A 26,861-nucleotide genomic window follows, 5' to 3' on the forward strand; every position below is an offset into this window, starting at 1 on the left:
CGTGTGCGCTCGACTCGGGGCTCCTGGCTCGGCCCTGCCTCCACCTTCACAGTGCCCCCACTTCGACTCGCCCGGCACCGGCGTGAAACCTCCTGGTCGCCCGCTGAGCCCCTTTCGGGACTGGTCATCGCCGCCCGTGCGCTCCTCCCGGGCAGGCCCGGGCTGGGACCGCAGCGCGGCCGGCGGTGAGGACAGAGGCTCGGGGCGACCCGGGGGACTCAGGGCCCAGCCGCACGCTCCGCCCCCGGCGACCACAGAAGGCAACGGCTGGGCCGGGCGCGCCATAAGGAGGCAGCAGTGAGGCTGCCGGGTGCGTCCCAGACACCGGGGCTGCGGGAGGAGGCGAGAACCTTCCCGAGGCAACCGCCGCCCCCGAGGAGACATGGCGCAAAAAGCGCCCAAAGCACCTTCCTCTAAAGCCCCCGTGGGCGTGGGGGCCCATCCACGGGAGGCGTCCAGGAGGGCTTCCGGGAGGCGGAGCGTGGGGAGTGTGGGGTGTGGGGTGGACAGGCGTGGGGAGGGCCCTCTACGCAGAAGGTGCGGGTGGGCGGAACTCGGGGCACAAAAGGCAACAGGGAAAGGGAGGTCGCGCAATCGTGGTGACCAGGGGTCTGGCCACGGGCTAAGGGTCTCACGTGCGGAAAGGAGGGTAATGGGGGAAGACCTGGGCACCTCCCGCTTGCCCTGCGGGCTCTCGGTCATCTGGTGAGCCCAAGCCAGGACTGGCGGGCACGGGGTTGGGGGGGTCCGGGAAGGAGGGGGAGAGGCTGCTTGGGGCGCCCCCGCCTCCGCTCCCCTCCCCTTACGGTCAAGACACGCAAGCCTTGAGCTCCTGAAAACACTACCTGAGTGAGGGGTGGGGTGGGTGGAGAAGACAGCCAGGACCCCAGCACTGTCATGGTTGGCTGTGACCTCCTCCAGGGTCATCTCCAGGGTGGCAGGGGTGACAGCCTCACCCCAGCACTGAGCAACACACGACCACCCCCAAGAGGCGGGGTCACGTCCCAGCTGTGTGACCCCAGAAACTGCTGGCCCTGAGATCATCCTTGTACCATGGGAACCGAGGGCCCGCCTCCTGGGGACACAGGGAGAACCCACCAGACCATGCCTGGGATGCCCAGCAGGGCAATGGGTGAGTTCGGGAGGGAGGTGGCTGCTGTCCTGCCGCCCCCAGGGACAGACTCGGGGCTCTCAGGTGGTTGTGGACCTGGAAGCAGAGCTCCGAGCTGCCCCGCACCCACAAGCCTGGCAGCCACAAATTCATTAGAAACCTCAGGGGCCTGCACCAGTCCACAAGGTCCCTGGTCGCCCTCCTACTGCCGCCATCAACCCAAACGTCCCGTCCTGCACCTCCACTACAGGAGGTTCACCGTGGCCACCACCTGCTTGCAGCCAGTGACAGCAAACTCGCGGCCAGCCACGCGGTAGAAGCTGAGCTGTGCGGCCAGGTCCTCCGCCCGGGCCTGGTCAGGAAAGAAGCCCTCGCCTGCCATCTCGTCCCGGAAGCAGCTGACCACATCCCGCTTGTCCAGCAGCAGAAACGGCACGATGGCCGCGGCCTGCCACAGCGGATGCTCCCGGGACAGCAGAGCCCACAGACTTGTGCGCAGGTCCTCTTCCGCCTGTGCCGCTGAGGCCTCGGCACTGCGCGCGCCGTCGGGGAGCAGGGGCAGCCCGCGGGACGCGTTCTGCAGCACGAAGCGCGTCACCTCGGGGCCACCCGCGCCACTTAGGAGCACGTAGATGGCGTTGTGGAAGTGGTGGGAGCGCTGCGGCTGCAGGAAGCCGTGCAGCTCGTCCAGCAGCGGCCGCGGCAGGAGCTCCACGTCGTCCAGCACCAAGAGTGGGGTCTTCTCCTCCGCTTCGGCCCGCGCCACCACATCGGCCACGCGCCGCGCCAGCTCCTCGCGGCAGTCTTGTGCGGCGCGCGCCTCGGGGCAGTGGTGCCGCGCGTGGTACTGCAGCACCAGCGAGCTGTCCTCCAACACCGAGCGGAAGTGGCGCGCCAGCAGGCGGCCCACGTGGCTCTTGCCCACGCCACTGGGCCCGTGCAGCGCCAGGAGGAGCGGACGACTGTGCACGTGCGTGGCCAGGTAGTCCCGCATCAGCGCCACGATGCGCGCTATGGCTGCGGGCTGGCCAAACACCGCGCGCTGCAGCGCCTTCTCCAGCCCATCGAGGTCATAGCGCTGGGCGTTATCGTCCAGGTTCTCGATAGCGTTGAGAACTTGGAAGCCCACGATGGCGACCAGCAGCAGCAGGCAGTGCTGCGCGCGGCTCCTGTGCTCCACGCGCGGCCGATACTTGCGCGAGGTCTCTGGGTAAAGCACCAGACGGCTGCGCCGGCGCTTCTTGCGTGGCGTCCTGGAGGGCAGCTCCGCGGGGCCGTCGAAGGTGAAGAACTGCGGCTGGTCCAGGTCACCGCGCGGCGCCGGGGGGCTGCAGCCCGGCCTGGGCACCCCGGTCCCGACGTCAGGCCCCCCACCCAGCTGCAGGAGGCGCCGCTTGCGTAGGACGCACACCCGGCGGCGCAGGCGGAGCACGGCGCGCACGGGCGCGATCATGCACCGGCCTGTGGCTTGGGGGGCCGCGGCAGCAGGCTCCAGGCTGGGTTGGCCGCGGTCCATGGCACAGGAACGGCGCTCCGCATACAGGTCGCCCTCCCTGCAACGGGAAGACGGGGAGGGTCTCTGGACTCCCGCCACCGCCCTTTCCCGCGGGTCGCCGGAACCGGTCCCCGGAGTGATCTTACCCCCCGCAGCGTGTGCCCCCGGGCTGCCCCAGTGCCAGGGCCTGGTCGCGGCCTCGTCCCTCAGACCGGGAAGCGGCCCCTCTGCAGGGCCCCGATGCAAATCTCTCGGGTCCTCCCATAAACGGCCGAGGGCCTTAAGGAAGTGGCGGGGTAGAGGCTTATCTGGTGGCCGCCCCGGCTTCCTGGAGGAGTCGTCGAAGGAGTCAGTGGCCGCCTAGGCGCCCACTGGGGCGAGGGACAGTCGCTCCCAGACCCTGCCCCCTCCCGCGGCTCCCACTGGACTGGGCCGTCTCCCAAGAGGGGCCGCGGGAAGCAGCGGCCTGAGCGCCCAGGAGTTCAGAGACGCCCCCACACGCTCCAGAACACTTGGCGGGGGACTGGCTGGAACTTAGATTTTGAGAATAGCCCCGGGCCCCGTCCCCAGGCTCAGCCCAGGCCTCCCAGCCCCGACTCCAAAACTGGGGTCCTCCCAACACCCCTCCAGTGAACTAGCAGAGCAGCGCAGGGAGCCCCCCGGAGACCGGTAGAGGTGAGGCGAAAAGACGGACAGAAGAGTCGGGTCGGAACAAGAGAGCCACTGACTGGCAGGAACTGGCCTGGGCCCTGGGCCCCAACCCGCCCCAACCCACCCCTACCTGCAGCTGGTCCACTACCCTCAGCTCCGCCGCCCCCAGCCTGTGCCAGACGCCGGGGCCTGAGATTCCAAGCAGGAAATGCGCCTCCCAGGGCGAGGGGGTGGGCCAGGGGCCTCCTGGGCCAGCTCCGGCCTGGAGGGGCAGCGACACCTGCGGGTCCCCAGGGAGCGGCCGGCCCAAGCAGAGGAAGCTCCGGGGAGGTTTCCGCTTCTATGCAAAGGAAGTGAGTCAGGGGGTGCGGCCCAGGCGGGACTTGGGCTGGACGGAGGCGCCAAAGGGGGGAGGCCTGGCCGGCTTGCCCAGATCCCCTGGCCAGAGGTCACATCCCCTCTTCAGTACTCTGGCGCTCAGAGCCTTCCTGGCTTGGTCAGGCTCAGGACACCTGGTGAGGCCGAGGGCCCCTGCTGCGTGCCCTGCCCCCGCCCTGGGCTTCTGCACCTCAGACCGTCCTCCACGGTCACCTCCCCCAGGTCATCCCTTCTACCTGACACCCCACACACAGGGCTTACAGCCGTGGGGAGGGGGCTCCAGGCCCTGTGTAAGCAAGGGGGGAGCAGGGCAGCCGCAGAGGGGGAGGGCAGGGTCCTCTGCCCAGCTGCACACCCCCAATCCCTGTCATCACTCCTCTCCCTTTTTCCTTCCCCTCCTGACCCCAATCGGGGCCCCCCAAAATAGGGCTCATTGTCTTTCCCTTCCCCCTTCCTCTGTCCCCAGCCTAGAGCCCCCCGCTCAGGACAGGCCTCACACAGGGACGGAAGTTCTATCACGGAAAAAACCACGTGTGGCTCAGGGTCCCTGTGGGGGTTGGGGAACAAATTTAGAAAGAACTTGGGCCCTGAGCCAGGAGCCGGAGCTCTGGGCCCTTCCCCCTGCTGGCCTTTGCATGGCCCCTCCCAGGCCCCTCCGATAGGCCTGCCTGGATGACCCTGGACTCCTCCCAGCCTGGAAGCCGCCTTCCAAGGAGGAGCAAGGTGGCCGTTTCCAGCCACACCAGTGCTGCTGGCATTTAGCTCAGGACCCTGTAGTCCCAGGGACGCCCCGCTCCTCCCAACGGCCAGCCCGGGCCTGATGGGTTCCAGCTGTATATTCCTCACCCAACCAGAGGGACCATCAGGGAAACACCAGTCGTGGGTTGGGGGTTTCCATTCTCTCCAGGAGCCAGGCCTAGGGCTCCCCTCCCCTGTGCAGGGGGTGCTGGGGGGCCCGATCCCCGATCGTCGAGGCCGCGGGGGCCGCACACACCATGTGGCATGCCAGTGCTCTTCAGGCCCACGCCCCGGCCTTTGTGGGACCAAAGCGTAAGGAGGTTGGCTGTCCAGGCCCTGTAGCCCCAGCATGGAGGTTGGGGTCCTTTGGGGGCCTCAGACTTTGAGTCTGGGTGCTGCTTCTGACACAGAGAGGACCCTGGAAGGGGAGGCCCTCAGGCAGATGCAGGCTCACCGGGCCCTGGAAAACCTGCAGCGAAGCCTCTGCCCTGCCTCCAAGAGCACCCAAGGCTGGAGCTGCTTCTCCCAGAGGCTGGCCCAGCAAACCCTCCGGCCAGAGGCTGGCCCAGCAAACCCTCAGGCCAGAGGCTGGCCCAGCAAACCTTCAGGCCAGAGACCCCTGCGGAAAAGGGACTTGCTCAAGGGCCTCAAGACCTGGCCCTATGGGTCAAAGGTGAATCTGAGCCCTGGGTCAAGGCCTCGCCCCCTGCACTTTCTCCCATCTACAGGGGTGAAGGGAGCGCCAGAACCCCAGCTCCCAGTGCCATCACCATCTCCTGTGATGCCCAGGGCCACCCCAATCACACCCATTCCCATTCCAGGAGGGCTCCCCTCCCACCTCCCTACCCAACCCCGCCCCGCCGCTGCGCCCGGAATTCACGTCCATCACCCACACACACAGTCCATGTTCTCAGCCTCTGAAAGGACTTCACCCTCACTGCTTCCCCCAGCTCTCACCAGCAAGGCTGTTTCCCCCAAACCGTGGGCACCCTCCCCACTCCTCCTCCCAAATTCCCCATAGGTGTTCACTTCACCGGACGATGACTCCCACGCCCGGGCCCTCCGTCCTCCCCCACCAAGTCCTTCTCCCTAACTTCCCAGCAGTGTCCACACCCGGTCACTCAGGCAGCTCTGCTCTTTCTGCCCCTAGAGGCTTTTGCTACAGTAACCATGCGCCCCCGAGGCTCAGCTGTCCACTCACAGTCCCATCCCAGTCCTTGCAGCTCACACCCTCCACCTCGCCAGTCCCTCACCCATGGGCTCCTCACTCTGTCCTTGCCTCCCCACCCATGAGCCTGGCACCCCCTGCAGGCACCCTGGGCAGGACACACCCGCTGCCCAGTGACCACACCAGGCACCCGGGTCCACTCACTGGCCATGCCTCCTAAGTCCTTTCCTCGTCCTCTCCCCTGCCACTCCCCCCGTCCTGCCTCCTAGCCCACACCTGAGAAACCAGGATCAGCAGCAGGGGCTCCCAGCGTCTCCTCAGCGCCCCCGCGTCTGCGCCCACCAGCCCTCCTGAGCACACCCCTGCTGTGCTGAGACCCGGCCACCTGCTCAGTCAGTGACAGCCCAGCCCCTGGTCCGTCCTCCATCCCTCACCCCACCGGGTCATTCCCATCAGCCCAGAAACCTCCATTTCTCCTACCTTAAAAAAAAAAAAAAAAAAAAAAAAAACACAGGCCAGGTGCGGTGGCTCACACCTGTAATCCCAGCACTTTAGGATTTGCTGGACAGAGCCCAGCACCTCGGCTCTGTCCCCGAAGATACCAGCTCGGAGACTCCCATACCCATGAGATCCCAGCACCATGGGCTTGTCTCACCCAACAGGTCCCAGCTTGCTCAGCTGTGGCCTTGCGCTCCAGGGAGGAGAGCTCGCCGACAGGCGTCTCTGAGGACAGTGACAACTCGCAGCCAGGCCATCACCCCTGCATGCTGCAAGCCGAGGACAGTGACACCTGGCAGCCGGGCCACTGTCCCTGCATGCAAGCCGAGGACAGTGACACCTGGCAGCCGCGTCATTGTCCCTGCATGCTGCAAGCCGAGGACAGTGACCCCTGGCAGCCGGGCCAGCGCCCCTGCATGCTATGAACTGTTGCTTTGAGGTCTCATCTACTGGGAATGGCCCCAGCTCTGTGACTGCAACCATGGCATGTCCTGGGCCTCCAGGGCTCCTGTCCCTGGTGCGCACGGGGAGGTGAGAGGTGCCCTCTGGAATTGCAGGACAAAAACAAAGCAGCTGACCTGTGTCTTAGGGTACTGAATCCTGAGGGTGAGGGCTTCCTGCAAACCTCCCCCAGAAATTGTATCAACCTCCTCTAGAAATTATTATATCCTCCCCCAGAAATTGTATCAACCAACCCCCAAAATTATTATATCATCCCCAGCTGCTGGTCACAGACAGGGCTGAGCAGTCCAGGGAGGCTGTGGCCCGTAAAGCCCCGGGTACTGGCTCCACAGCACGAATGCCCGTGTCCATCTGAGCTGCATCCAACCCCAGGGCAGGCACAGACACATTCCAGCCTCCACATTTACCAAAACGCCTTTTATTTACATACGAGAAAATCTCACCATGTGTCCAGCTGGCCTCATCATGGCCGCTGAAGGCGGCGCTGCTGGGCAAGGAGTGCTGGTTCCAAGGGTGAAACAAGGCCACAGGTGCACCTGGGCTTGTTCTGGCCACACCTGTGACTTGGGCTGCAGGGTGAGGTGGCTCCCTCCACACAGGCCCCAGGACACCCACCATGGCAGAGGCCAGGCTGCTGCCCCCACACGGCCTCCACGGGGTCACAGGTCCATCTCCACAACCCCAAGACAGTAGCAGTGTGCCTCACTTTTGCCAGGCTGAGCCAATGAAGAGACCCCGCCCTCTCCCCTTGGAAAACAGGTGGTGTTTTCCTAACCCAGGAAAACGGAAAATGAGCACACTTTCTGTGGCTGTGAAAGTACAAGGAGAGGCTGTGCCCTCGGAGCCACTGCGTGGATGGCGGACAAGGTCTGGGAGCCTGCTCCAAGGAGCAGGAAGCAGGGGGCCATGACCCCAGGACAGGCCCAGCCACAGCCCCGGGAAGAGGGACCGCCCTGTATACCCAGGTCCGGGAGCCTCTTCTGGCTGAGCAGGGCCGCGAATCAGCAGGGCCCCGGAACCCGAGCAGGCCTGGAGGACCCTCAGAGCGGGGCAGGGGCGGGCACGCTGGGGAGGGGCAGCTCCAGGGCCGGCGTCTCCGCAGCCTGCGCTGGGCTGGGCTTCCGGTGGTCCAGTTGTTCCAGCTTCTCGCCGAGCTGGGAGTAAAGCTCCTTCACTGCCTCTCCACTCTGCGGGGAACCACACCATGGGGCAGGCGAGGCGCATGGGCAGGCGCAGGGGGTGTGGGGCGGGTGCCCACCGACCACACACAGGCACTGCAGGGGCAGCTTGGCAAGCACACACGGGGCTGGTAGGGACCAGGCACCTTCACACGGCAGCCCCCCCAGGCACCCACCTGGCCTGTGGGCTCCAGGGCCTTCTGCAAGGCCTCCAGCTTAGATGGGGCCACCCTGGGGTGCAGGTGAATGAGAAGCCGCAGCGCGTGCCGGTGCACGTTCTCCTTCCTAGAAAAGGCCATGCAGGGCTGGGGCGGGAGGCAGGCCCTGCTGTCTGCCCAGGCCAAGCCCGGATGCAGGTGGCCAAGGCCCCTGGAAACAGGACACGGCCAGCCTCCGGGACCCTCCCCAGCTGTACCCAAGCACCCTGCAGGGCCACATGCGGGCCCTGGTGCCCAACACACCCACCTGAGGACCCTCTGCCCCAGGTGGGGAACAGCAGCCACCTCTCAGGCTGCGATGGACAAGAGCTGAGGACAGAGTGGGCCAGATGGTGCCCAGGAGACCTACCTCGGAGAGGCAGTGAGGAAGAAGCCATCGAAGAGGCTGCTGCAGAAGTCCTCAAGGGCAAATTCGTCGGCCAGCAGCGCAAGGCTGCCCGTGAGCAGGTGGAGGAAGATGTCGCCAAAGGCCAAGTCGCCAAAGGTCTCCACTGCAGACACAGCAGGCATCAGCCCAGCGCCACCCACCCTGCCCACCTCAGAGGGCACCTTTGTCCTCAGAGACCTCAGAACCTGCTTCTGGGGGTGCTCACATGGGGTTCTTGGAAGTTCTGAGGTGGGAAGCACAGGGTCTCAGCAGGTGAAGAGGCAGGTGGGGAGTGGACAGGGCAGGGGGGTGGACAGGGTGGGTGGGTGGGGTGGGACCCTAGGCGGGGAAGCAGAGCTGCAGCCTGGCGACAGGAGGAGGGGTGGGGGGAGGAGGAGACAGAAAAACAAGGTGCTCCTCCAGTCCCGAGAGGCCTTGCCCAGTAGCCGAGCCCAGGAGAAACAAGCCTAACAAATAAAGGGCCTGGCGCCAACTCCATAGAGTTCTCCCAGACTACCAACTACACTGTGCCACAGGAAGGAGAACGAAGCACTTTCACATTCTTTTTTGAAGCCAAACACCAAAACACAACAAAGACAGCAAGCGTGCCCACAGATGCCTCACATACGACCGCAGCACTGACACCACGGCGCACAGCACCCCACACTGGGCCCCTGCAGGAGGGAGGGTGGCTGCCCGCGGACTCATGCCCGTGGAATGACGCCAGGAGGAGCTGTGGCCAGGCCACATGGAGGTGACATGTGCGGACGGGGCAAGGGTGGCCTTCCTAGTACCCCGGACGGCGCTTTCCGAGGACAGACCCAGCTGGCGCCACCTGTGCCCACGGAGTGACAGAAACATTTCCAAGGTGCCTGCCTGCCACATCTCCCAGGGCCTTGGCCAGCCACGTGGCCAGGTGGCCACAGGATATGTGGCAGGCACACAGTCCCGACCAGGGGATCCAGCAGCAAGGCCCCACTGGGCAAATTCCTGCAACTCGAGGGAACCCAAGACTGTGAGACAGGAGAGGGGACGACAGGCGCATCCCAACCCTGACGGGGCCGTCTGCACAGCAGACAGGAGACACCTGGAGAAGCGCAGCCACTGCCAGGCAGTCAGCAGAGGAGCAGCAGTGAACCCGGCTCAGATGTGACAGTGGCCCGTGGTCACTGTTTTTATTTTTTTGAGACGGAGTCTCGCTCTGTCACCCACGCTGGAGTGCAGTGGCGCAATCTCAGCTCACTGCAGCCTCCACCTTCCAGGTTCAAGCGATTCTCCTGCCTCAGCCTCCCTCAGCTGGGATTACAGGCACGCACCACCACGCCCGGTTAATTTTTCTATTTTTAGTTGAGATGGGGTTTCGCCACGTTGGCCAGGCTGGTCTCGAACTCCTGACCTCAGATGATCAGCCCACCTCAGCCTCCCAAAGTACTGGGATTACAAGGTGAGCCACCGAGTCTGGCCCGTTTTTTACAGGCATTTAAAGGCAGTCTTGTTTTTTTTTTTTTTTTTTTGAGACGGATTCTCACTCTGTCGCCCAGGCTGGAGTACAGTGGTGCAATCTCGGTTCACTGCAACCTCTGCCTCCTGGGTTCAAGCGATTCTCCTGCCTCAGCCTCCCGAGCAGCTGGGACTACAGGCGTGCGTCACACACCGGCTAATTTCTGTATTTTTAATAGAGATGGAATTTCACCACGTTGGCCAGGCCAGTCTGGAACTCCTGACCTTGGTGATCCACCCGCCTCGGCCTCCCAAAGTGCTGGGATCACAGGCATGAGCCACCGTGCCCAGCCCCCCTCTTTTTTTTTCTGAGATGGAGTCTGGCTGTGTTGCGCAGGCTGGAGGGCAGTGCCGTGATCTCGGCTCACAGCAACCTCTGCCTCCCAGGTTCAAGTGATTCTCCTGTAAAGGCATCCTCCTTTTGTAGAGATGCCTACGTCTGCGGCCTGCTTTCTGTGATGTGTCAGATTTACACCCAGACATTGCCCTGAGGGACAGGCGGCCACACGTGGACCCCACACAGACCCCGGGGAGGTTGGAGATGGTGCTGGGTCCTCACTGTACCGTGCTCTTGACTTTATATTATTTCACAAATTCCCACTACAAAAGTGTTAAAAAATAAACAGGAGAGAATTCCAAAAATCAACATCTATTCTTACTAGAACCCACTAAAAACCTAAGAATAAGCTTGCTCTCCCCAAATGTTACTGAAAATGCACATCCCAGCCCATGGGGCAGCCACGTACTCCGAGGAGAAGCCGCACTCCTGGTTCCCAGCCTGTTTCTAGCCACAATCAAATAAGAAAGAAGGCCTCCGGTGAGTCTGTCACTGTGCAAGCTCCACAGGGACTGACACAAATCCAGAAGGTGCCGCCCACTGCACACTGGGCCGGGCCACGGCCTCGTGCCCCTGAGCTACACACCTGCACAGCACGTGGCTGTACCGAGTACCGGAGGCCGCTGGGACACAACAGTAAGTGATTGTGTATCTAAACAGAGAAATTGTCAGCTTATGTGACCGTGTGGTCGTATATGTGGTCCACGGTGGACAGAATGTTATGTGACACGTGACTGTACTGCAGTGGACAGGCCAAGGCAAATCAAAGTTATTTATAACTATGTTCCCGGAAGTCTCAAAAAATAAACAAACCGGTTCTGCCCAGTGGCCGGTGGCCGGCAGCACAATGTCCCAGTGCCCTCAAGAGCCTCCCAGAGCCTCCAGAAGGAGCAGCAGTGTTGGTGCCCGCGTGAGCCCAGGAGGTCATGTCTGCCTGCACCGTCTGATGCCACTGTCTGTGGTCATTCGTTCCAGCAGCAATAGGAAACCCACGCCCAGGCGACCCAAGCTCAGTGAGAGGCTGGCTGGGGACAGGTTAATACCCACAGGTAACTTCCTCTGCAAAGAAAGCTGGAAAATGCATGCACGCACTGTCCTCGGACACACCAGCCACCGAGAAACACACTAGGCACGTGCCGTGGTGTGGACGTGTCCCCAGGTTCACCGCCAGAAACCTGATCCCCAACGCAACACTGCTGAGGTCGTGAGGGCTCCATCCTCGCCAAAGCATTCACGCTGTTAGCACAGGAGTGGGCTCCTGATAAAGGGGGAAGTCTGGCCCCCTTCTCTGTCTCCATCTGTGTCTCATCTCTAGCTCTGTCTCTCATCTGTCTGTTTCTATGCCTCTCCTGTCTCTGTCTCTCTCATCTCTCTGTGTCTCTCATCTCTGTCTCTCTGTCTCTCATCTCGGGTTCAGGTTCTCTCTATCTCTGTTCAGGTCTGTCTGTCTCCGGCTCAGGCTCCTCTTGCCTCTCTCTGCCTTCCACTCATGGAGCATACAGCAAAGCTCCCCGGGTCAGAGCCGAAACCCTGACCTTGACTTCCTATCCCAGCCCCCTCAAGAGAGAACTGCTGCTCTTTTTTTTTTTTTTTTTTTTTTTTTTGAGACGGAGTCTCGCTCTGTCATCCAGGCTGGAGTGCAATGGTCGATCTCTGCTCACTGCAACCTCCACCTCCCAGATTCAAGAGATAATCCTGCCTCAGCCTCCCAAGTACCTGGGATTACAGGCACCCACCACTGTGCCTGACCAATTTTTGTATTTTTTTAGTAGAGACGGGGTTTCACCATATTGGCCAGACTGGTCTCAAACTCCTGACCTCGTGATCCGCCCGCCTCAGCCTCCCAAAGCGCTGGGATTACAGGCCTGAGCCACCGCACCCGGGCATCCCTTCCCTTTCTACATTGCTCAGTCTTGAGTCTCTGTTAGAGCAGCATAACGTGGACTAAGACAGCAAACCCCAGACAAGGCCTGAGTCAGCAGGGAAGAGCCCAGGGTCTCTGTCACGGTGGATACCGCAAGGCTAAAGAGGCCCCATCTCCCACGGGACCTGCAGTTCTACTCTTGAAGGCGCCCATTTGGACCCTTCCTCTTCTTCCTGGCTTGCAACAACCCCTCCCCCGTGGAGGCTCCCAGGAGGAAGTGGGCCTGTCACTACCTGGGTGGGGGACTGGGGCAGGGGATCTCTCCCCCTCCCCTTTGCTCCATCCTCTAAGCAACTGAGGGGTCCCAGGCCCCTCGCCAGTTAGGATGAAATAAGAGCAGCTCTTGCGTCACTTCTTTGTGGGAAAGCACAAAGCTGAACTCCGTCTCCCTTTCCTAGTAAAATAAACTATAGACAAAAACGTAAAAGTGAAAACGAGGCTGTGAACGGTGGCTCAGGCCTGTAATCCCAGCACTTTGGGAGGCCGAGGTGGGCGGATCATGAAGTCAGGAGTTCGAGACCAGCCGAACCAACATGGAGAAACCCCATGTCTACTAAAAATACAAAAATTAGCCTGGCGTGGTGGCGGGTGCCTGTAATCCCAGCTACTCAGGAGGGTGAGGCACGAGAAATCACTTGAACCTGGGAGGCAGAGGCTGCAGTGAGCTGAGGTCGCGCCATTGCACTCCAGCCTGGGCGACAGAGTGAGACTTCGTCTCAAAAAAAAAAAAAAAAGTGAAAACAAAGCTAGGCCGGGTGCGGTGGCTCAAGCCTGTAATCCCAGCACTTTGGGAGGCCGAGACGGGCGGATCACGAGGTCAGGCGATCGAGACCATCCTGGCTAACACAGTGAAACCCCGTCTCTACTAAAAAATACAAAAAACTAGCCGGGCGAGGTGGCGGGCGCCTGTGGTCCCAGCTACTCGGGAGGCTGAGGCAGGAGAATGGCGTGAACCCGGGAGGTGGAGCTTGCAGTGAGCTGAGATCCGGCCACTGCACTCCAGTCTGGGCGACAGAGCAAGACTCCGTCTCAAAAAAAAAAAAAAAAAGAAAAAAAAAAGAAAACAAAGCTAGCAAAGTTGGAAGTGAGCTGGGGAGATGACAGCTCCTGGGGGCCCTGGGGCCTGCACCCTGGGCGGGATCGCACGCAGCAGCTGCCACAGGGAAAGCACTGCCAGCCACTGCCCATCAGGACTCACCCAGCCCCGGCAGCAGGCGGAGAAGCGCATTCTTGTTCCTCTGCTTGGTGATATGCAGGACGTAGTACAGCCCCACCTCGCAGGCCATGCGCTGCTCCTGCAAAAACCTGTGCCCCGGGCGCCATCAGCCCTGCCTGAGCCCCCACACCGACCCCCACCCAGCCCTGCAGCAGCCCCCCCGCAACAGTGCCACCCCTGCACCCATGGCCACCCCTGCGCCACAGCCACCCCTGCACCCACGGCCCTGCAGCCCGTACTTAGTGAAGCTTTCGGGAAGTGTGTTCGGATATGAGACTGGGGCTTTCTCCTCGGCCGGAAGTTTCTGATCCACATTGAAAGTGTAGTCATCCACCAGGAAGGACATGAGCATCGGGAGGAACCTGGTGATGAGCTCTACCTCCTACGAGGAGGGGAGGCCATGAGCGGGCCCCGCCCCACCCCACCCCACCCCAACGTTGACACACACCCTGCCCTGGCCCTCCCACTCCCCCAGACACCTCACCAACCCCACCCTCCTCTCCAGGTCCCCAGGTCCCTCTTCCCACCTCCCGAGTCCCCCACCCAGGTCCTCAAACCCCCTTCTGGGCCTGGATCCACATGGAGTAGCCACCACCTGTGGCCAGCCACGGTCCACGGAGACACCCCAGAACCCCCTGGTGGGCATTTTCCCAAACAGAAGGTGGGCACCTCCAGGAAGGAAGCTTTGGGACCAAAGGGGCCTCCACAACCACTTTGCTAGCACCTCCCGCTCCACCCCACAGCTCCTCGGGAGAAACTGGCAGCCCCCACAGGAGGCTTGTTACCATCTTGGGCTCCTTGAAGACCTGGCTGTCAATCATGTCCCAGGCTCCCTGGCCCAGTGCCAGCAGCCGGAGCAGCAGCAGCAGGTCGGGGCTGTCCTGTAGGGAGGACGGGCTCAGCGCCAGTCCCAGGCAGCCATGTCCTGGCCATGGAGCTCCTCTGACCCAACTCGTTACCCAGCAGGGTCTCTGGTGCCCATGGCCAGGACCACACGACTGCAATCACCAGCCCCACACACGGGGTGAAACCCAGTCTCACAGCAGGGAAGCACGCGCCTCTACCTGGCTGCTGCCGTCCACACCGTCCACCAGAGCCGGCGGGGCGGCCACAGGGCCCCGACAGCTGCCTCCACACCCCGACCACCCGGAGCAGCCAGCGGGGTGGTCACGTGGCCCCGACAGCTGCTGACCAAGCCCACACTCACCCTGGGCAGTGTCTCCTGGCCGACCAGCTCCTGCAGGTGCCTGACTGTGCTCAGTGCCAGCGTGTTGATGGCGAAGGGGTCACACAGGATCATGGACAGGTCCCTGGAAGGAGGCCGCCTTGGCATTAATGAAATGCCTGTTGCCCCTCCCTTCAGTGGCACAGTCCTCAGGAGGGGTGGCCTAGGCTGGGTTCGGGACTGGCAACGGGCACCCATCACATGCTGGGTTTCTTAAAAAAAGCTTAAGGTTGGCCGGGCGCAGTGCCTCATGCCTGTAATCCCAGCACTTTGGGAGGCCGAGGCGGGTGGATCACGAGGTCAGGAAATCAAAAACCATCCTGGCTAACACGGTGAAACCCCATCTCTACTAAAAATACAAAAAATTAGCTGGGTGTAGTGGCAGGCGTCTGTAGTCCCCGCTACTTGGGAAGATGAGGCATGAGAATGGCGTGAACCCGGGAGGCGGAGCTTGCAGTGAGCCAAGATCGCGCTACTGCTCTCCAGGCTGGGTGACAGAGCGAGACTCCATCTCAAAAAAAAAAAAAAAGCTTAAGGTTTGCAATTTGTCCTTAACATGTTAGATCTTCCAAATTAGAGTTAAGAAAACAAACAAAATAAAGCCTGAGTGTGGTGGCTCATGCCTGTAATCCCAGCACTCTGGGAGGCTGAGGCAGCAGGATCAATGCCCAGGAGATGAGGAAGACTGTACCACTGCACTGAAGCCTGGGTGACACAGACCCTGTCTCAAAAAGAAGAAAAAAAGTGGCAAAGGTGGGGCCAGGCAGCACTGTATCTATACACCAGCCAGAGAATGCTGGAAAGCAAATGCCAACAGATACCCCTAAGCTCAGAGGCTGGCTCCACGCCACTGCAGACACCAGAGCCCCCAGCCCCTGGGCCTGGCTACAGAATGCAGAGTTAAGGAGGGAGACTTTGCTACCCAGACACATCCCAACAACCATGTCCCTCAGCTGTGGGCCAGCAGTGCCCAACATAGCTCTGCTGAAACATCCAGGAGGCTGGGTGCGGGGTCTCGCGCCTGTAATCCCAGCACTTTGGAAGGCTGAGGCGGGTGGATCACCTGAGGTCAGGGGTTCAAGACCAGCCTGGCCAACATGATGAAACCCTGTCTCTACTAAAAAATACAAAAATTAGCTGGGCGCAGTGGCGCGTGCCTGTAGTCCCAGCTACTTGGGAGGCTGAGGCAGGAGAATGGCTTGAGCCTGGGAGGCGGAGGTTGCAGTGAGCAGAGATCGCACCATTGCACTTCATCCTGGGCTACAGAATGAGACTCTATCTCGAAAAAAACAAAAGACAAAGCAACATCAGGGAATAAACACCTGCTACCCATGACAAAACACAGCGAGCGCAGACCAGATGCGCACAGGGCCCTGGGGGGCAGAGGCTTCAGGGAGCCGACCCTCACCCCAGCACCTGCTCCTGGCCCTTCTTGACTCCATCGAGAAACCCCTGCAGCTCCCGCGCCCTCTTGCTGTCCACGAACCGCTCTCGGATGCAGGCGTCCAGGCACCAGGTGAACTGCAAGGAGGAAGCACGGTCGGGACCAGACCAAGCCTCCCAGGACGACCAGAGATCCGGCCCCAAACACAGCCGCAGGCCCCGGCCTCTCGCTCAGTCACAGCTGCTGTGAGGGAAGGCACCGGGCACCAGTCTCCCAATGGTGCCGAAGCAGCAGGGTCAGGACAGCAGTGGAGACAGTGATGATGTTTCTTTCTAAAAGGGGACTCCCTCATGGCACCCTGAGTGTGGGAGTGGCCACTGCAGCACTCCAAGCAATGGAAGCCTCGGAGGGTGACTCCAGTCCCGGAAAGATGGTCCCGAGGCTGGAGGGTCCGTATGAAGGGAAACCCCATTCCTGGAGCACTCGGTACCTGGCCAACAAGTAGTCCCCAGGGTTCTGGGGAAGGGGAGGGCCACAGGCCAGGTTTGGAAAGATGGGAGGAAGCTGGGGCAATGGTCAAGGTCCAGCCTGTAGGTCCTACAGCCCTCGGGAACAGACAAAGGGCTGGACGGGGCAAGAGAGTCCCAGGGAATGGCCAGGTCTCTGGCTCAGATGCAGGGGACTAGCCTCCTTCCCCCATCAGGGTCTGGAGAGGAGCCACAAGATACCAACACACAGCAGGACAGAAAGATCAGAGCCCAGGAAACAGCCTCGGGAGAGGAGGGCGCCCAGGTGGTCACCGGCCCAGCCAAACCCACAGAGGGGAGAGGAGCCAGGAGGGCCAGGAGGAAGGAGGGAGGGCAGTGCTACCTTCAGGAGGCAGGGTGGGGGGAAGGAGGGAGGGCTGTGCTACCTTGTGGCATGGGTCCACGGTGCAGATCTCACCCACGTCCAGGTCATGCAGGGACATGAGCAGCTCAGCCCGCAGCGTGCAGTAGTGCACATTCCGCGTGCGCAGGAAGAGCGTACGCAGAAACTGCAGCACCATGTCGTACAGCTTCACGTTCTTCCCCACCATCTGCGTCAGCCGCTGCACCACCTGCAGTGAGAAGCACCGTCAGGTTCCGGGACCCTCCCAGGCTCCGCCACAATGAAGACACATGGACATCACGTGCAGGGCAGTGCGGCCCCTCTCTCTGGACATCTGGATATCTGTCCTTCCTACTTTTTGGCAGAAAATGTTCCCTCCTCTCTTATTAAATATTGGCACCAGTCTGATGGTAGCAGGTTCTGTTATATTTATCTTTTTTATTTTATTTTTTTTTTTGAGACTTTGAGACGGAGTCTCGCTCTGTAGCCCAGGCTGGAGTGCAGTGGCCGGATCTCAGCTCACTGCAAGCTCCGCCTCCCGGGTTCACGCCATTCTCCGGCCTCAGCCTCCCGAGTAGCTGGGACTACAGGCGCCCGCCATCTCGCCCGGCTATTTTTTGTATTTCTTAGTAGAGACGGGGTTTCACTGTGTTCACCAGGATGGTCTCGATCTCCTGACCTCGTGATCCGCCCATCTTGGCCTCCCAAAGTGCTGGGATTACAGGCTTGAGCCACCGCGCCCGGCCTTTATAACTTTTTTTGAGACAAGGCCTTGCTCTGTCGTCCAGGCTGGAGTGCACCGTTGAGACTGTGGCTCACTGCAGCCTTGACCTCCTGGGCTAGAGTGATTCTCCTGCCTCAGCCTCCCGACTAGCTGGGACTACAATTGCATGCCACCATGCCCAACCTTTTTTTTCCTTTTGAGATAGTCTTGTGCTGTCGCCCAGGCTGGAGTGCAATGGTAGGATCTCGGCTCGCTGCAACCTCTGCCTCCCAGATTCAAGCTATTCTCCTGTCTCAGCCTGTAGTTGGGATTACAGGCACAGGCCGCCACGCCCAGCTAATTTTTTGTATTTTAGTAGAGACAAGGTTTCCCCATGTTGCCCGGGCCGGTCTTCTGAGCTCAGGTGATCCACCCACGTTGGCCTCCCAAAGTGCTAAGATTACAGGCGTGAGCCACCACACCTGATCCAGTTTTTAACTTTTTTTTTCTTCTTTTGAGACTGAGTCTCACTCTGTCGCCTAGGCTGGAGTACAGTGGTGCAATCTTGGCTCACTGCAACCTCCGCCTCCCAGGTTCAAGTGATTCTCCTGCCTCAGCCTCCTGAGTAGCTGGGATTACAGGGGCACACCACCACATCTGGCTAATTTTTGTGTTTTTAGTAGAGATGGGTTTTTACCATGTTGGTCAGGCTTGTCTTGAACTCCTGACCTCGTTATCTGCCCGCCCTGGCCTCCCAAAGTGCTGGTATTACAGGTGTGAGCCACTGTGCCCGGTCTAATTTAACTTTTTAAAAGAGAATTGGGCTGGGCACGGTGGCTCATGGCTGTAACTGCAGCAAATTGGTAGGCCAAGGTGGGTGGATTACCTGAGACCAGGAGTTCGAGACCAGCCTGGCCAACATGGTGAAATCCCGTCTCTACTAAAAATACAAATATTAGTCAAGCGTGGTGGTGGGCGCCTATAATCCCAGCTACTCAGGAGGTTGAGGCAGGAGAATCACTTGAACCTGGGAGAATGAGGTTGCAGTCAGTGGAGATCACACCACTGTACTCCAGCCTGGGCAACAAGCAACTCTGTCTCAAAAAAATAAAATAAAATAAAGTAAAATATAAAATTAAATTAAATTAAAATAACATAAATAAAATAAAAATAAAATAAAATGATAAACTCGGCCGGGCACGGTGGCTCAAGCCTGTAATCCCAGCACTTTGGGGAGGCCAAGACGCTGGATCACGGCCAGGAGGATCGAGACCATCCTGGCTAATACGGTGAAACCTACCCTACTAAAATATAAAAACTAGCTGGCGAGGTGGTTTTAAACTCTGAAGCTACTTGGGAGGCTGAGGCAGGAGAATGGTATAAACCTCGAGAGGCAGAGCTTGCAGTGAGCTGAGATCCGCCACTTCTGCACTCCAGCCTTGGCTTATTGAGCCAGACTCCCACCAAAAATAAATAAATAAAATAAAATAAAAATAAATTCAACAATTAGAAAATTTTAAAAAATAAAATAAAATAAATTTAAAAAAAAATAAAAAATAGGCCAGGGCGAGTGGCTCATGCCTGTAATCCCAGCACTCTGGAAGGCTGGAGGCAGGCGGACTGTCAAGAGATCAAGACCATCCTGGCTACTCTACTAAAACCATCTCTACTTTTTTTTTTTTTTTTTTTTTTTTTTGAGACGGAGTCTGCCTTCTGTCACCCAGGCTGGGAGGCAGTGGCCGGATCTCACAGCTCACTGCAGCCCGCCTCCGCTGGGTTCATGCCATTCTTCCCCGTCTCAGCCTCCCGAGCAGGCTGACTCAGGCTCTCGCCACCGCCTGGCTAGTTTTTTTTGTATTTTTAGTAGAGGACGGGGTTTCACCAAGGGATGGCCCCATCTTGTGACTCAAGATCCACCTGCCCCTGCCTCCCAAAGTGCTGGATGAGCAGGTTTGAGCCACTGCCCTGCAATTCCCATCTCACTTAAAAAATTGAGCAAAATGAATGCATGCTATGGCTTGTAGTCCCAGCTACCGGGAGGCTGAGGCAGGAGAATGGCATGAATCCGAGGCGATGCTTGCAGTGAGCTGGAGATTGGGCCACTACCCAGCCTGGGCTGCATGAAGAGCGCAGACTAGGGTTCCAAAAAAATAAATAAATAAATAAATAAATAAAAAGAAAATAAATTTAAAGAATAAAAATAAAATAAGCAAATAAAATAAAACAAAATAAAATAAAAATAAAAGAATCAACCTAGGACTAAGCAGACCAAGCAAGTCCCTCAAAGACAGAAATCGGTATAGGCAGCACCAGGTCACCAGAAGAGATGGGGCAGGAGAAAGGCCTGGGAAGTGCAGGGCACCCCACAGTTCGCAGAGGGGTCCAAGGGCTCTGTCTGACAGCAACGGAACAAGAAAAAGGCCCGTGGAGGACCTCACTGGGAATAAACAAACAGGGAAGGGAGGACAAAGGTGGCACTAGCCACCCCCAACAAGCCCATGCACGTGGTCAGGACCCACGGCCTAAAGGGAGCCCAGAGCCACATGAACTGTTCAGCACTTGAAGTGCAGTAGTTCAGAAGGGCGCTAAGTGTGAAAGACTCACCAGGTTTCAAATCTCAGTGATCCTCCCACAAAAAGCATTATAGTTCAATATTTTTTTTTTTTGCTTTTGAGACAGTGTCTGTCACTCTGCCGCCCAGGCTGGAGTGCAGTGGCTCAGTCACACCTCACTGCAGCTTCAATCTCCTGGGCCCAAGCCATCCTTCTGCTTCAGCCTCCTCAGCAGTTGGGACAACAGGTATGCGCCACCATGCTGAGTTAAATTTTTTTTCTTGTAGAGACAAAGTCTCCCCTTTTTTTTTTTTTTTTTTTGAGACAGAGTCTCGCTCTGTGGCCCAGGCTGGAGTGCAGTGGCCGGATCTCAGCTCACTGCAAGCTCCGCCTCCCGGGTTTACGCCATTCTCCTGCCTCAGCCTCCCGAGTAGCTGGGACTACAGGCGCCCGCCACCTCGCCCGGCTAGTTTTTTGTATTTTTTAGTAGAGACGGGGTTTCACCGTGTTAGCCAGGATGGTCTCGATCTCCTGACCTCGTGATCCGCCCGTCTCGGCCTCCCAAAGTGCTGGGATTACAGGCTTCAGCCACCGCGCCCGGCCAAGGTCTCCCTTTGGTCTTCAACTACTAAGCTCAAGCAATCCTCCCACCTCAGCCTCCCAAAGTACTAGGAGTACAGGCGTGAGCCACGGTACCCAGCCCAATCCTTCACATGAATTACATGCTGAAAGATAATACTTTGGATACACTAGACCGAACAAAACATTAATGAAATTGATCTCACTTTTTTTTTCTTAATGTGGATATTGAAAAATCTTAACTTATAGTTCACTTTATCTTTCTATCGAACGGTGCTAAAGTTGGTTACGGCCAGGCTCACACCTATAATTCCAGCACTTTGGGAGGCCAAGGTGGGCGGATCACCTGAGGTCAGGAGTTCCTCTTGGTTCAGCCTGGTCAACAAGATGAAACACTGTCTGTACTAAATAAATACAAAAATTATCCAGGCATGATGGGGCTGGCCTGTAGTCCCAGCTACTCGAGAGGCTGAGGCAGGGGAATTGCTTGAACTCAGGAGGCAGAGGTTGCAGTGAGCCGAGTTCGAGGCACTGCACTCCAGCCTGGGTGACAGAGCAAGACTCCATCTCAAAAAAAAAAAAAAAAAAAAACAGAAAAAAAAAAAGGGCCAGGCAGAGTGGCTCATGCCTACAATCCCAGCACTTTGCGAGGCCAAGGCAGGCGGATCACGTGAGCTCAGGAGTTCAAGGCGAGCCTGGCAAACACGATGATACTAAAAACACCAAAATTGGCTGGGCATGATGGCACACGCCTATAATCCCAGCTACTGGGGAAGCTGAGGCAGAACAGCTTGAACCCAGGAGGCAGAGGCTGTAGTGAGCCCAGACCACACCATTGCACTTCTGCCTGGGTGACAAGAGCGAAACTCCTGTCTCAAAAAAAAAAAAAAAAAAAGGGAAAAGGCCGGGAGCGGTGGCTCACGTCTGTAATCCCACTACTTTGGGAGGCCGAGGTGGGCGGATCACGAGGTCAGGAGATCGAGACCATCCTAGCTAACACGGTGAAACCCTGCTCTACTAAATATACAAAAAACTAGCCGGGCATAGTGGCGGCTCCTGTGGTCCCAGCTACTCAGGAGGCTGAGGCAGGAGAATGGAGTGAACCCAGGAGACGGAGCTTGCAGTGAGCCGAGATCGCGCCATTGCACTCCAGCCTGGCGACAGAGAGAGACTTCGTCTCAAAAAGAACAAAGAAAATTGTCAGCAAGTTTCAGTTTAGAACAATGCCGATATTATTAACAGACAGAACCCTGGGTTTGCTATCCTCTGAAGAATGAAAAACAACTCAACTGCAACCATATTAATAAATCATTTAAATACCTGAAAATTGAAGGACCAGGCTGGGCGCGGTGGCTCATGCCTGTAATCCCAGCACTTTGGGAGGCCAAGGCGGGTGGATCATAAGTTCAGGAGAGCGAGACCATCCTGGCTAACACAGAGAAACCCCAGCTCTACTAAAAATACAAAAAATTAGCCAGGCGTGGTGGTGGGCACCTGTAGTCCCAGCTACTTGGAAGGCTGAGGCAAGAGAATGGAGTGAACCCCAGGCGGAGCTTGCAATGAGCCAAGATCGCCCCACTGCACTCCAGCCTGGGCAACAGAGCAAAAAAAAAAAAAAAAGGAGGGCTACCCCGGCTACTCTGGCTCAGCATGGCTGCTTTGGCAACTGTTCTCTTCACAGGTGTCTGGAGGCTGCACTGTGGTGCAGCCGCTTGGGCGGGCGGCCAGCCAGTGGCGACTACAGCAGGGACTGGCAGCCAACCCTTCCGGCTACGGGCCCCTTACAGAGCTCCCAAACTGGTCATAGGTGGATGGCCGCCCTGCTCCCCCAGTGAAAGGCCAGCTTGGAAGAAAAGCTGAAAGGGAGAAGTTTGCAAGACGAGTTGTACTGCTGTCGCAGGAAATGGACGCTGGATTACAAGCATGGCAGCTCAGGCAGCAGAAGTTGCAGGAAGAACAAGGAAGCAGGAAAATGCTCTTAAACCCAAACGGGCTTCACTGAAGAGCCCACTTCCAAGTCAATAAAAAGCAACTCTTGCCTCCCTTCCTCAGCCCCTCTCTGGATTTCTTATCACCTAGATGCTTCATCCCAGCCAGAAGAGAGCCTTCACATTCCCTATCCGTGTTCGGAGCAAAAGAGCCGGGACACCAAGAACAAGCTGTTAGATCACTGCCTGGGAGGTCTGGCTTAGTGCCCTCATCTCTGGCTCCATTCCAGTTCAGCTAAGTCTTGCTTTAAAATGTTTACCTCCTTTGCAGACCATAGGACTGGCCCAACTATGAGAAATAGCTGTTCCGTGAACATGAAAAGGGGACAGCAGTTTTCCTGGTTATAGCTGGCACTCAAGCCTTTACCAGCCCACACACAGCTTACGCCATGTACAGCTGTCATCTAATACATGTTTTCGTGAAACAGAAAAAAAAAGTTGAAGGACCAAACAGAATTTGCTTTTTAGAGGTGGGCCGGCGGGGGGGAGGTGCCGTATACAGTGGCTCACGCCTGTAATCTCAGCACTTTGGGAGGCCGAGGCGGCCAGATCATGAGGTCAGGAGATCGAGACCATCCTGGCTAACACGGTGAAACCCCTCGCCTCAATAATAAAATCATGCAAAAAATTAGCCGGGCGCGGTGGAAGGGCTTCTGTAGTCCCAGCTATTCAGGAGGCTGAGGCAGAGAATGGAAGTGAACCCGGGAGGCGTGAGCTTGCAGGAGCCAAGATTGTAGCCATCGCACTCCAGCCTGGGCGACGGAGCGCCAGACTCCGCCTCAAAAAAAAAAGAAGTAGGGAGGCGGCCGAATTTCATTAGGGCCTTTCTGTAGATTTTAATGTTGTCCATATATCACTTTAAAGAAAAGTAAACTACAAACATAAAAACCCCCAACTTTCTTTCCAGCACGGGTACAGGCCAGCCCTCCCCCACCGTCCAGCCAAGAAGCAGAACCATCCAACCATTCACAGGGCAGCAGAGTGTTGATCCCCAGGCAGCTGACGGGGCCAGCCATGGCACCCCCAAAAGGTGCCCCGCCCTGCACACGGCCTGTCCCCTCACCTCGCCCTGGCGCCTGGTCTTGGGGGAAGGGCTGAAGAAGTTGTGCAGGACAGAGAGCTCTGTGCTGAAGAGTGCGCTCTCCTTCTCCAGGATGTACTGCTTCAGCAGCGGGGAAACCTCGTCCCCGAAGAGAGCCTGGTTGTCTTGCCAGATCTGCCGCTTCACCTCCACGGCGCAGGCTCGATACAGCTCCTTGTCAGCCATGACTAGCTTCAGCTTTTTCTCAGGAACCTACATGACACCACAGGCAGCCTGTGAGTGGCTCCTGTGTCCCTGGATCTCCCTTACGACAAGCCAAGAGGCCTCAGTACCCCCCTCCCAAGACCACCTCCAGCTAAGCCCCACCCCACAGGACACCTATGACAGGTCCCCTGGCCCCAGCAAGTTCATGCAGACAAGCCAAATATCAACAGTTCTATCCCAGGGCGGGCCCCACACCCCAACTCCAGTGCTAAGGTTCAGTCTCCACGCTGCTCATGTGGGAGAAGCCAGACAGAGCTCACCACGGACAGCACTCCGGCAGGCGGCGTGGGAAGCTCCCGGAGCTAGGTGGCCACCAGAACTTCCACCAACTTAAGGGCATGAGGGGTGGGCGGACGGTCCACGCCACCACGTCAGGGTTAGGGTTAGGGCCCTACCTTGGGCAGGTGCTTCATGACGCACATCACCACGGGCTGCAGGGACGGCATCTTGACCAGAGAAAAGCTCTTCTCCAGAAGGTCTTCCAGCTTCTTGTACCTGCAACAACTCACAGGATTGATGGTGCAGCGATGCGCCAGATCAGAGCAGCTACCTGCTTGTCCCCACACAGGTAACAGCTACCAGGACAAGCCTCCACGCGCAGGACCCATGGGGCAAGGCTCCGCACTCAGACACAGAGCCAGGCCACCTCTGGGAGCAAGGATGTGGAGCCAAAAGGACGATAAAAGCCCCTGAGTCGATCCAAGGCTGAGAGGACAGCCGCACATCTCACCTGCCCATCCCTCCCGCTGACCCACCTTTCCTCAGCCTTCCCCTCCGAAGCGATGGCTGACACTCGCTCCAGCAGCTTGTCCCGCAGCTCATCGAACACCGACTGGTGGAACTCCAGCCGCGGCGTCCCGTGCAGGTCCAAGAAAGGGAGGGCCGACTGAAGAGAGGGCAGCAGCACGCCATTCTCTGTCTGAGGAAGTCAAGAGAAATCTCAGCCGCAGCCCAGTGCGCCCGGGCACCCCAAGGTTCTAAGAGCTCGAACCCAGGGAGGTACGAACCCAGGTGTTCCCAGCAGTGCTGGCGGTAACCGCAGCCACCGAAAGCCACCCAGCCATCCAGCAAAGGGGTGCTGGCTCCGGACTCCACCCCCAAAACAAGACTCAGACACCAACAGAAAGCCGGAAAACTTCCGGCGCCTCCGCCAGGCCCGACTCCCGCGCAGGCAGCCCTGCCCTCGCACCGGGCTCCCCCCGCCCCGGGGGCTGCGCCACCTGGAACTGCTCGATGGCCTTGAGCGGCTCCGTGCAGTTGGTCAGGGTCTCCTTCAGGTCCTCGCCGTTGGCCACGCCCAGGTCCTGCAGCCCCGCGAACATGGCCGAGGCCCCAGCCGCCGCCCGGCTAGGCGCCCCATCCCCAGCCCGCTCCCCCGGCGCCGCCGCAGACACCCCAGAGGCCCGCTCCGCCGGGCCTCGGGGGCCGCCCGAGCCCCGCTCCCCGGCGCCCTCCAGCTCGGCCAGGTCCCGCCCGCCGCGCGGCTCCGCGCGCGTCCTGCAGCCGCCCACTTCCGCCCCGCACCGCCCGGGTCCGCCCGCCAACCGGCCCCCTGGAAACGCCGCCGGAGCCGCCCGCAGGTTCCTGGGAGCAGCGCCCTCTCCCGGCGCGAGAGACCCCGCCCAGCCAGCCCAGTGCGCATGCGCCCGCCCGGTCCCGCCCGCTCCCGGGGTTTCTGGCAGAAGAGGGCGGGTGGGAGCGTGGGGGCGGACGCAGGGTGGGTCTGATCTGCCAACTGACGTCATCTCAGCCGAGTGAATTTCGTGTACACAAGCTTGGAAAACGCTCTTGTTGATCTCGCGGCAGCCACGCGCCGCGGGGACGTTTTGCCGGGGGTTGAGCTCCCCGCCCCTCCGCTCTGCAGGTGCAGGACACGGGCGCAGACTCCCTCCCTCCTGAGCGTGGCTTCCTCCGCGTGAAACGGGCACGAAGCCCACTCCAGCGCTGTCGCCAAGACTGAGCTCTGAGCGCCTTCACGGGGCCGGGGCCTGGCGGAGACCGGGCCCGCAGCGGGAGCGCGAGCGACGGCCGCCCTCCCTGGCACCGGGAGGCTGTGGCGCCCACCGAGCCCCGCGGAGCCGTGAGGGAGAGTCCAGTTTCCACAGTGTCCCTTCTCATCCCAGACGGGTGGGCTTCCCGGGCCTCCCCGCCTCTCCAGCCCGCCGCCCTCCCGCAGGCAGTGCCGCGCCGAGCACCCCACACACACCCTCTCTCTTTTCGGTCTTCCCTGCCGAGTTTTTCTCTAGAAATTTCTTTCCCGCTGCCCAACAAACTTGCTCTTCCTTAAAGGCTCCTTCCTCCACCTCCTCCAGGAAGCAGTCCCTCCTCAGCCCAGCTGGAGGAGATCGTTGCATCCTTCCTGCCGCTCCCACTCCTAGCTTTGTGTCTCACCAGGGGTGCCTGGTGGTGCAGCCATGAGCAGAGCTCCTGTTCCCACAAGCGGGGCCAAGCTCCCAAGGCCAGGGCTACCACGGCTCTCTTGCTGCTGGCCAAGTTGGTCACCCCAAGGGCGAAGGTACCAGTGCCTTGATCCAACCCCCAGCTGGTTCAGTGGCAGAGGAGGGCAAGGGACACAGCACACACACAGCCCTAGGGCCTTGGATTCCTCTCTGCCAAAGGGGATGGTGCTGAGGCCACAGGAGCAGCTGCCCAGAGCCTTTTTGAAGGGGTTGAGCTCTGGGCCTGGTCTGGGTCCTGGGTCTGGAAAGGACTTGGGGAGGTAGAGGTGATGGCACTGCAGTTAAGCCTCCCGCAAGGTGGCAGCCTTGGGGCCCAACCCTGGGTAGGAGGGCAGGCCAGTGGTGACAAGGGAGGCCCCAGCCAGGTGAAGCTGCAGGCAGGGGCAGTACAGGGACCCGGCAGGTGAAGGCCCTGGGAGTCTGCTGGCAGTGCCACAGGAGTCTGCAGGGCCCTGGGCCAGAGTTTTCAGGGCACAGGTGACTAAGCCCAGCTGCGTCTTCAGCTCAAGGCCTAGGGGAAGTGGGGTTGGGCCCTGGTGAGCGGGGTCCCTGGG

At 59.3% G+C, this 26,861-nt stretch overlaps 2 protein-coding genes and 1 pseudogene across 3 annotated transcripts; 1 reads left to right on the forward strand and 2 right to left on the reverse strand.

Annotated features, from left to right (window-relative positions):
* Positions 1 to 1,181: 1,181 nt before the first annotated feature.
* Positions 1,182 to 3,731, reverse strand: TOR4A (torsin family 4 member A). Of its 2 annotated transcripts, none has more exons than XM_031654727.1 (2): positions 3,388 to 3,731; positions 1,182 to 2,934 (listed from the first exon to the last, which is right to left on the reverse strand). In XM_031654727.1, exon 2 carries the CDS (start codon positions 2,625 to 2,627, stop codon positions 1,356 to 1,358), a length of 1,272 nt encoding a protein of 423 aa, XP_031510587.1. In that variant the 5' UTR covers positions 2,628 to 2,934; positions 3,388 to 3,731; the 3' UTR covers positions 1,182 to 1,355. The 2 variants fall into 2 exon arrangements, with proteins under 2 accessions (XP_031510587.1, XP_021782702.2); XM_021927010.2 differs by having other exon boundaries at positions 1,182 to 2,664; positions 3,388 to 3,730.
* A 3,168-nt stretch (positions 3,732 to 6,899) lies between these two features.
* Positions 6,900 to 26,554, reverse strand: NELFB (negative elongation factor complex member B). The gene is made up of 13 exons (XM_003911024.4): positions 25,069 to 26,554; positions 24,604 to 24,767; positions 24,244 to 24,343; positions 23,606 to 23,836; positions 16,764 to 16,949; positions 15,875 to 15,987; positions 14,449 to 14,551; positions 14,027 to 14,122; positions 13,481 to 13,623; positions 13,224 to 13,330; positions 8,247 to 8,388; positions 7,856 to 7,964; positions 6,900 to 7,688 (listed from the first exon to the last, which is right to left on the reverse strand). The coding sequence occupies exons 1-13, from the start codon at positions 25,591 to 25,593 to the stop codon at positions 7,542 to 7,544; spliced, it is 2,166 nt and encodes a 721-aa protein (XP_003911073.3). The 5' UTR covers positions 25,594 to 26,554; the 3' UTR covers positions 6,900 to 7,541.
* LOC101009038 lies at positions 22,205 to 22,579 on the forward strand (annotated as a pseudogene).
* Positions 26,555 to 26,861: the final 307 nt, after the last annotated feature.

The sequence above is a fragment of the Papio anubis genome, chromosome 13, assembly GCF_008728515.1.
Source record: "Papio anubis isolate 15944 chromosome 13, Panubis1.0, whole genome shotgun sequence".
Taxonomy (NCBI): domain Eukaryota; kingdom Metazoa; phylum Chordata; class Mammalia; order Primates; family Cercopithecidae; genus Papio; species Papio anubis.

Coding starts and splice junctions, on each gene's coding strand:
- TOR4A (XM_031654727.1), bottom strand. CDS start 2,627: ATGGACCGCGGCCAACCCAGCCTGGAGCCTGCTGCCGCGGCCCCCCAA.
- NELFB (XM_003911024.4), bottom strand. CDS start 25,593: ATGACGTCAGTTGGCAGATCAGACCCACCCTGCGTCCGCCCCCACGCT. Junction 13,624..14,026: donor TCTTCAAGGAGCCCAAGATG/GTAACAAGCCTC, acceptor CCCTCCTCGTAG/GAGGTAGAGCTCATCACCAG. Junction 7,689..7,855: donor CCCTGGAGCCCACAGGCCAG/GTGGGTGCCTGG, acceptor GGTTCCCCGCAG/AGTGGAGAGGCAGTGAAGGA.